We start from the raw sequence: 10,283 nt of genomic DNA, 5'->3' as shown, positions 1-10,283 counted from the left end.
GTTTCTCTTGATACAATTAACATACTGTATATACTACTATACATGCTGCTGACAAAATGTGTTGATTGTGCAACAAGCTTCACACTTTACAGATTAGATAATAATAGCTTTTGAATACTTGTGTAAACCATTGTCTTATTTTGGACAACAGCACGTAAAACATATTCCCCTGATAAATAATCTCATCACTGGAGGAGTGGAGGATGAGGACAGAATATTTTGGGAGAACAGAAAGGCCAGAGCACTGAATCAGTCAGATTTAATTCAATCTGTCACTTGCCAAGGACAATTATATCCATTTAAATATTCTTTATTTCCTTTCTTTCTCTCTTTCTTTCTTTCTTTCTTTCCTTGGCAGAACCTCATCTGGCCTGAAGTGGAAAACCCTGTTGGACGGATACGCATTACAACAAAATCTCTGCAGTTGCTTGCTTATGGCAGTCCATCGTTGTCTTCGATGACTTCATATCTCCTGGGGGCAAACGAGGGTTTTCAGCGCTTGGTGCCTCGTGTGGCTATGTACCAACACACTTTTCCACACATGGGGCAGCTGTGTGTTGAACCTGGCTGGACAGTCCACTTCTGGCAGTGCGCTTATGCTGCTGTCTGTGCTTCTCTGCACGTCTCTTGGATGTCTTCTCCTACAGGTGGGAGACTCCTGAGAGGCAGTAAGAACGCCAGCTGTCTTGATCTGCTGCTATCCTTTAATCCTTTCCATGTTGAAGGGTGGTATGTTGCGGTTCTTGAGTAGCACCTTCATGTGGTCCTTGTAGACAGTGCAGTGCCACCACAACACCCTTAAGGCATAATAGCCCAAGACTGTATAAATGTATGCAACAGTTAAAATCAAGTCCTTTCCTTTAAACCCTAACCACCTAAGGGTCGCCATGCAACTCCTTGCAACATGCAACTCCTTGCAACCATCATTCCCAATGGCATATTTGCAAGGAGTTGCATTGGTGTGGTTTGTTTGTTGCAAGGTGTTGCAAGGAGTTGCAAGGAGTTGCAGCTGGTGTGGTTTGGGCCTTACAGCACTTCTCAGTGCTCTATGGTGGCCAAGTTTGGCTGCATCCAGCACTTTTTTCCCCCATACACACGACGTCATGTTCAAGGCCTTCTGGTATATTGATGTCAATCTATATAAGGGCAAGAAGGTTTGTGTGGGGCTTCAGAGGTTTTATAAGCCACAATAAAAAAACACTTACAGAAAACTGGGATTTTTCAGTGCTCACTGTGCGCGCGCATGTGTGCGTGCGTGTGCATGTGCGCGTGTGTGGGTGGGGGTGTGGTTCTGCACTGTCCCCTCAGCAGTGTTAAATCTAAATTACAACTATTTTGATATACAAAATAATTGGATAGGCCTATATAAAAATGTTGGTATATAGACTTCATGAATAATGCAGTACATGAAGAGTATAGGCACCAAAACATTGTAAATCTGGGGACACAAGTAGTGTGAGCATTTAGTACATTTGGACACCAAAACAGATTGTGCACCAGGAATACTGGGCACCAAAACAGAGTGGGCACCAGGAATACTGGGCACCAAAACAGAGTGGGCACCAGGAATACTGGGCACCAAAACAGAGTGGGCACCAGGAATACTGGGTACCAAAACAGAGTGGGCACCAGGAATACTGGGTACCAAAACAGAGTGGTCCCCTGGGAAGTCTGGACACCCAGTCCCAGAGCACCCCTGGGACTGGGTAACATTAGGCATCCGTATTACATCCTTAAGTATAATATTTGTATCTAAACATAAAAACGAAAAGTTTGAAATGTGTTCGGTGGATTACATCAATTGTAAATTTGCCAATATGTCTTATTGTTTCTTCCTGGTTAATGATAAGACTTCAGCACTATGGGTACTTGATTCTTCCTTTGAGGAGAAAAGTGCACTCTTGTTTTGGTTTCCCTGCATTCACACTGTTTTGGTTGGTACACCGCCTGACCGCCATCTGAATCTGATAGGCCTAGTCTTGATAATCATACCATGGATAGTTTTTTTGCCAGTGCCCACTTTTCCAAAGTGCCCAGATTTGCACAATGTTTTGGTGCGTATAGGGTGGGTGCTTACTGCTCACTCTTCATGTGTTCTGTCCCTTGCTATAAGGGTTTATCTCATTAACGACTTTCTTCCTCTCGTTTCCAAATTATGATCATCGCTTCAAGATTACTTATTTTAGCCAATATAGTGAAAGTTGTGACTTTCACTAATTGGCTAAAATGTGGAGTGTAAAACTATAGCCTAAAGATAGATCTATGGCTAAAATCTTAGAATTTCCTGCATGGGTGTTAATGAAATCTGGCAATTATATGACACTTAAATTATGATAGCTCAATAGCCTGTAATTTAATAACAGCATGAATCGTGATGCGTAATGACGCGCAGCCTGCGCCAGACCGCGGGGCCGAACCCAGCGAACTTGAACGCCTCCTCTTCCTCTACGAGCACGTTGACCAAAACATACAGTAGATAGTGCAGATATCTACTGTAAACTCTACAAGACAAGCATTCATCTGCAGCCTGCCGTTGTTAAAGGACATTGAACGGTGGACCGTTTTCTTTGAGACCGTTGCGACGCGCGGTGGTATTTGCATGGTGCTCATTCCCCCTGCTACACATTTAATTGATAGCCTATACTTTTAAATATGATTTATTTTTTGTGTACCGTGGTCCTGCTATGCGCTACACGCGGAACAAGTGCACGGGTTATGGTTATCAACGCAACGGAGTCTCCCGAGACAGTCGGTGCTGCTGGTATCCGTGACCCGCAGTCCTGCACGTCGCCATCTATCCATTCCATCATCAGATCGCGGAGGAGACGCTACATTACGCAGAGCGACATGATTGCAATCCTGGACTACCATAACCAAGTGAGAGCCAATGTCTTACCACCTGCAGCGAATATGGAGTATATGGTAAGTTATTGTTGGACTATATGTCTGGAAGTTGCAAGTGTGTGAAATTGTAACTCAATATAGTTATTAAAGTAGGCTATATGTCTGGCGTGACTGACAGCGAAATAGAGCTTTTACAGTAGGCCTATAGGTGACCTGACCACACAGTTGTGACTGTACTCACAGTAGGCTTACTGTAGCATACTCACTGTAGGCCTACTGTAGTCCCCCCCCCCCCCCCCCCCCCCCCCCCCCCCCCCCCCAGAGAGAGAGAGAGAGAGAGAGAGAGAGAGAGAGATGGAGCGGTTAGTTAATGTACACAGCATACATATACACATAATATTATTATTCATGATTATAGTCATTATACTCAATTTATTACCCATTCATGATTGCAGTTATTATACACTGACTCATTCATACAGTAAATACTGTATGGTTTGTGGTCAATGTTAAAATGGAGAATTGTTTACATTGTTTAAAATATCAGCAGTTTTTTGTCAGAAACAGGTTCTAAGGAAACTAATAGATTTGAGTACAGAGTATCGCAGATGTATACACTATTGTGAGCAGTACTACTTGCTCACTTATACCACTCACATTTTAATAATAATTAATAACCAAATGTCGGAAACCAAAAAGAAAGGGATATTTGTTAAAAAATGTGTCCAGTCTACTAGAACTAGACTAGGATCTAGCATAGAACCTTGGCAGGGGGACTCTGGTCAACTGAGTTAAAGTGGTTAACCCTGTTGGTGACAAGGGTTCATGCTGCTTACTCAGACTTTGTGAGTCTCTCTGAATGAGAGTGTCTGCTACAGTTATTACCTAAATTGTAATTGTAGTTGTAGGTGGATCAGGTTAATTTGTAATAATGAGCTGTATGGTATCATTTGTAATGTTGTTTAAAGGCAGAGTGAACATAATGCATATGATTAAACATAGACTACACAACACGACCAGGAAGCGATGGAACAACTTAATACACATTATACGCTGCACTAAAATCATTCTGTAGATGTCATTATGTTTAGTGCAGTTCGAAAGTATAAAGCTTGCAAGAATTTGAAGATAGAAAGAAAACGTTTACCCAGAATGGACACCTATGACATGAGCCTAATTTATACTTTGTGACACAACCATGAAACCATGACAAAAACTGACTTTCAAGAAAGAAATGTAATGCCAATAATCTTATTTGAATAGCACTGGAGACAGTGAATCTTTGGAAATGTAAAGTATGGTTTGGATCTTAAAGCATGGCAAACTTGGAATTATTTAGTTGTGCATGGCCCTATGTCAAAGTTATGGCCTTACTCCCTGTATCACAATACAACCTCACATCCCATGTCCGCACTGTGGATGAAAGCCACAGACTGATGCAAAACTCGCAATCAAACAGTTAAGTGGAGACCTTCGGTTGAGACAAACTGAGCTAAGTCAGCTTGCTCACATCTTTTTTTGGAAAGAATCCGCTTGTCAACTATATCGGCCTGGAGGATAATGATGTCTGTATAATAATTCACCCCATGCCTGACCGTTTGTTTGTCCATACAGTATACAGTACAACAGTACCCCTTATGTTTTGTAGTTCAAACTATCTCACTGAAGGCAATGCATGCAATATAATCCAACAGTTATGGGATGATGGACTGGCAAGAACAGCTGAAGCTTGGGCTGCTACCTGTCGCTGGGAACATGGACCTGCTTACCTTCTGCAGTTCTATGGGCAGAACCTCTCTGTCAGGACGGGAGGGTCGGTAGACACGCACACACACACACACACACCACACACACACACGCGCGCACGCAACTTTTTAATGCCTGATCTGAAACTTTGCCCTGAATCTTCCTTTCCTTGTGGGGGACAGAAAACTTTCCCCACAAGGTGTAAAAGCACTAAACCCTCTCCCCCGACGACTATAACCAGGTCGAGGAAAATAACGACCTGGTCGCGACCAATAAGAAACTGGTCGAGACCTGGTCGTTGGTCGCTACCAGATCCTTCCTGCCTGTTGTTGTCTCCACCAGGCCGAAGGCATGGGGGGAGAGTATGTTTTGCACTCCGTCCGTCCGTCCGTCCGTCCGTCCGTCCGTCCGTGTGTGTGTCCGTGAGCAGCTAATCTCCGGCACCGTTAACCCGGTCGATGCCAAATTTTGCACACACACTCCCTGGATGCCAACGATGAACCTCTGCCCCAAAATGTCCAGAACGGCCTGTTATAGCGCCACCAGGAGGCTGCTTTGTGCAAAACAAGTTTTTGCACAGTACACCTACAGATTTTGTCCAAACATCGCGCAAATTGGTACACAGTCTCTCTAGTTCACATCTGGCTTTTAGAGCACCACCAGGAGGCCGACTTTTGTAAAACACATTTTTGGATATTACTCCTCCGGATTTTGTCCAAAAATCCCGCAAATCGTTACACAGTATCTCCATAGTCATGTGCTCAAGACGGATGTGTGTGATATTTCATATTCCATCCTAATTGGCTAACATTGGCTTTAAAATTTTGCAGGATTGGCCTGTTTTGAACAAAAAGCCTCAAATCATGAACGCAGTGTGCAATTTGACGTGAAATCTTTCACGCACTTTCCTACTAGGCTGAGGAATATAGCCCACCCATTTCACATTGGCCTGTTATAGCGCCACCAACAGGTGGATTGTGCATGCGTGCGATCAACACGGATCTGCACCATTTCCCATATTCCATCCTGATTGGCAAAGATTGGAACAAACAAACAAAAAACATGTTTATATTACTCCTAAACATTCCTATCCTCCTGGTGGAGACCTGTGCCCAGAAGGGCACTTTTTCTAGTTTTCTCTGAGTTTGTTCCAGATATGTGGTGCATACGAACTGAAATTTAAGCTTCTCCATTTTTCTGATTCTGGGGACAGAAAACAGATCTGTCCCAGGTGACCTGAGAGGTCTGGAACTCTGGATGGTTCATGATGTAGTACAAGATCTTAAAAAAAGCTAGTGTAAAGATCTAAGAACTGATCTTAAAAAAAGCTAGTGTAAAGATCTAAGAACTGGAGTGATATGGTCCAATTTAAAAGGTTATTCAAAGCAACATAACAACATTAACACCTTAACAACCTTAAACACCTTAACAACATTTCCAATTGATATGCCCAGAAGTACCAGTCTAAATTGTGTTTCCTTTTTATGCCTGAATTATTACTGGGATGGCATATGGCATATTCAATGTTATATTCATGTCCATTTACTATAACTCTAGGACTGTAACAATTATTACATAATCGCTTAATCGCAATTATTTGAGATAATCACAATTATTTAGATAATCGCAACTATTCTTTGCATATAATCGTCAATCTTTTCCATGTTGAAAAATGTCCATAAATTTTTCAAAAATAGCAGAAATAGTCACTTTGTGTAGATCAACTATTTCCACGATTCTGTAAATGTTTTGGAAAGAAACACATTATAAAACATTATTAAATGTGTCAGTGATTTCATTAAGTTATATGTCATGTCTGCCCTGTGCAATTTGTGATTACGAAGCCTAAAAGGCAGAAATACAAATTGTATTAATATTCCAATGTTCAATGCAAAAAAACACAATTAAATCGTTAATCACAATTATTTGTGTGACAATAAATCATCAACTTTAATTTGCAATCGTGACAGCCCTAATGAACTCTTCTTCTTCCTCCCAGTTTTGGCTCCATTCTGGAGTTCATCAAGCCGTGGTATGATGAAGTGAACGACTATGTCTTCCCCTACCCTCGCTTCTGCAACCCCAGGTGCCCCATGCACTGCTATGGGCCCATGTGTACACACTACACACAGGTAGGGAATGCACTGCTATGGGCCCATGTGTACACACTACACACAGGTAGGGAATGCACTGCTATGGGCCCATGTGTACACACTACACACAGGTAGGGAATGCACTGCTATGGGCCCATGTGTACACACTACACACAGGTAGGGAATGCACTGCTATGGGCCCATGTGTACACACTACACACAGGTAGGGAATGCACTGCTATGGGCCCATGTGTACACACTACACACAGGTAGGGAATGCACTGCTATGGGCCCATGTGTACACACTACACACAGGTAGGGAATGCACTGCTATGGGCCCATGTGTACACACTACACACAGGTAGGGAATGCACTGCTATGGGCCCATGTGTACACACTACACACAGGTAGGGAATGCACTGCTATGGGCCCATGTGTACACACTACACACAGGTAGGGAATTATTCTCTGACAAAGTGTTTTTTCTTTCCTGCACTCAGGATCTCTTGTTATAGCAGAATCTCACATACGAATACATATGATTGGTTAAGCCTGACTTAGTGGCTGTGCTGGTGTTGTGGACCGGAAATATCAGATCTACAAGCTCACAATGACATTTTATATACACCTACAGTATTTTCTGTTATCTGTTTGATACGGTCATCATCCAGTACCAAATCAAAATAAATGTGTGACATACAGTAGAGTTACTATAAGCATATTGATCATGTGGATATTTGCCCTGGGCCCTGGCTGAGGGGGTGGCCGAGAGCCAAAGGTGAAAAGCTTGCTCAGCTGCCGTATCTTCCGTCAAGATAACAGCCAGCAGCATCTGACCAAGCGCAGTAAGCTAATGGTGTGGACTTGTGGTAAGTTGTCCAGGGGTAATAGAGGGCAGCTGACCAATTGGCACTAATGACCTGACAACCTGACCTGATTACCTGCTTTTAAAGGGACGGCATAATAATCAGTTAACAGTTTCTTCAATATTATTTATCAAAAGATAAAAGGTAAATTTCCTTCTGTCTGTTAGAAAAGTACTGTATTTGAAGGCACTAGCTGGCTCGATAAGGTGTTCGTTATCAATAAAAAATGTATGAGCTCCATCCCTACACTCACGTATACTTTCCTTTCTCTTCTTTTCTTTTTCTTTTTTAGATGGTTTGGGCTTCCACCACCAGGGTGGGCTGTGCAGTGCAGACCTGCTATAACATGTTTGTGTGGGGAGAGCTGTGGAGAGAGGCCACCTTTCTGGTCTGCAACTACTCACCTAAGTAAGTATACGTTACTCTGTGATACTCTTCGGTTCTTAAGGTTCACAAAAAAAATGCAGACAATTAAATAAACTAGAAACTTGAGCTCCTCAGAGTAATAATGTACTGTAGCAACAAGTACATTTTGAAGAAAACATTGCATGGCCGAAAAACTATTGCAAGATCCAAGGAATCAAATTTAAAGAAAGATTTAGATTGTATGTTCAGAACTGTACAGTAGGTCAGGGGTTCTCAACGTTTTTGCCTGGGACCCCCGGAAATGCTTTGGCAATGTTTCGGGACCCCCGCCCCGCACCCTCCCGACCCCCAATATAAATTGACTGCTACATTAACCTTAATAATAGAGACAATACACCATACCGTAAATAAATACTGAAACCAGATACAATCATTAGGGAAGGTGTCTGCATGTACTACATGTGTACTATAATATAGTACACATGTAGTACATGCAGACACCTATATAGTAACTATATGTAAACTCTTCATTTCCATTCAGTTGCAGTTCTTTTGGGGGGAAATTATTTGGCGACCCCCCGGGAGGTCACGACCCACATGTTGAGAACCCCTGCAGTAGGTCAAACTTGTACAAAGATGTGAACAATTGACAATATATTTGTAAACATTTTAACAACCCGACTTGTACGGTGGTCCGGCACAAAATATTTTCAGATGGCCAAATCCATATTAGTCCTTGACATGAAAATGTAAGAATCACCTACAAACAAGAAATGATCACATAGTGAAAGAAGCGCTGTCTCCGTTGCTCTGTGTCTGCAGCTTACGTGGCTGCAGTGAGCATGCTTCTCTGCTGCGTTGCTCTGTGTCTGCAGCCTACGTGGCTGCAGTGAGCATGCTTCTCTGCTGCGTTGCTCTGTGTCTGCAGCCTACGTGGCTGCAGTGTGAGCATGCTTCTCTGCTGCGTTGCTCTGTGTCTGCAGCCTACGTGGCTGCAGTGTGAGCATGCTTCTCTGCTGCGTTGCTCTGTGTCTGCAGCCTACGTGGCTGCAGTGTGAGCATGCTTCTCTGCTGCGTTGCTCTGTGTCTGCAGCCTACGTGGCTGCAGTGTGAGCATGCTTCTCTGCTGCGTTGCTCTGTGTCTGCAGCCTACGTGGCTGCAGTGTGAGCATGCTTCTCTGCTGCGTTGCTCTGTGTCTGCAGCCTACGTGGCTGCAGTGCAGTGTGAGCATGATTCTCTGCTGCGTTGCTCTGTGTCTGCAGCCTGCGTGGCTGCAGTGTGAGCATTTTTCTCTGCTGCGTTGCTCTGTGTCTGCAGCCTGCGTGGCTGCAGTGTGAGCATGCTTCTCTGCTGTGTTGCTCTGTGTCTGCAGCCTACGTGGCTACCTTCTCTGCTGCTTTGCATACATTTCATGAGCGTTCTTAAGTCAGATTTCATCTGACAAAAAGCTCTATTTGGAATCAGTCCGTTTTTAAATTATTGTCCTCATTCTCTTCAGGGGAAATTGGATAGGAGAGCCACCTTATCAGGTGGGGGTCCCATGTTCAGCGTGCCCACCCAGCTATGGAGGCTCCTGCAGCAACAATATGTGCTTCCCAGGCATCCAATCCAACTACATGGCTTGGTTCAAGTGAACAGAGTGTGAGGTAGAGCGATCACAGCTCGGGAACTAGCAGACTGGATTACAGTATACAATAATTTACATCCAAGTACAATACATTGTAACTGTAGTCTTGCGGTAGTGATGCTGTATCATTACTGATACTGGATGGTTATACGGTATTTTAAATTACTGGCATATTTGAGACAGACACTTTGAGATTGTAGACAACCTATACTCCTTTCTTTTTTTTTACATGAGCAATTACATGCCCGTTTTAGATGAGTCACAATTATGCAGTATGATGACGATGCAGAATGAATTTGTGCACACCTAACGCTATAGGATTTCACCATCATGCTCAGAACACACACTTGGAAACACTTTGGAAATTCTTTTTTTTTAATATATTTTTTATCCCACACATTTTTCACCCCTGTGTCAATCATCTAATGTGATCCTGGGCTCTACACACCCTCCGCCAACCTGGGGAGAGCAACGGACTTAACTCATGCTTCCTTCATGCTTGAGTGTCCAAGTTGCTCCTTTACACCTGACAGGGGGGAGTTTCCCTGGTTGGACGTAGCGTGTGGAAGGAACACGTTATTCCAACCAGTTCCTTTCCCCTCCATCAGGCGCCCCGGCTGGCCAGGGGGAGGCAGTTTAGAGACCAGGATTATACTGCATGTTTTTGTGAGGGTACCTACCCTAGGGGACACGGGGAGAACATGCAAACTCCACACAGAAAGGCCCTTTCGCCAACCCCG

General features: G+C 43.5%; 1 protein-coding gene across 1 annotated transcript; it reads left to right on the top strand.

Annotated features, from left to right (window-relative positions):
- Positions 1 to 2,507: 2,507 nt before the first annotated feature.
- On the top strand, positions 2,508 to 9,916 carry LOC310870471 (peptidase inhibitor 15-like). The gene is made up of 5 exons (XM_083781705.1): positions 2,508 to 2,922; positions 4,539 to 4,657; positions 6,590 to 6,722; positions 7,842 to 7,957; positions 9,415 to 9,916. The coding sequence occupies exons 1-5, from the start codon at positions 2,653 to 2,655 to the stop codon at positions 9,548 to 9,550; spliced, it is 774 nt and encodes a 257-aa protein (XP_083637831.1). The 5' UTR covers positions 2,508 to 2,652; the 3' UTR covers positions 9,551 to 9,916.
- The last annotated feature ends 367 nt before the right edge of the window (positions 9,917 to 10,283 follow it).

This window comes from Protomyctophum parallelum, assembly GCF_964188405.1.
Source record: "Protomyctophum parallelum genome assembly, chromosome: 14".
In the NCBI taxonomy this organism is placed as follows: domain Eukaryota; kingdom Metazoa; phylum Chordata; class Actinopteri; order Myctophiformes; family Myctophidae; genus Protomyctophum; species Protomyctophum parallelum.
This window is presented reverse-complemented; position numbering and strand designations above follow the sequence as displayed.

Coding starts and splice junctions, on each gene's coding strand:
- LOC310870471 (XM_083781705.1), top strand. CDS start 2,653: ATGATTTATTTTTTGTGTACCGTGGTCCTGCTATGCGCTACACGCGGA. Junction 4,658..6,589: donor CTCTCTGTCAGGACGGGAGG/GTCGGTAGACAC, acceptor TCTTCCTCCCAG/TTTTGGCTCCATTCTGGAGT. Junction 7,958..9,414: donor GTCTGCAACTACTCACCTAA/GTAAGTATACGT, acceptor CATTCTCTTCAG/GGGAAATTGGATAGGAGAGC.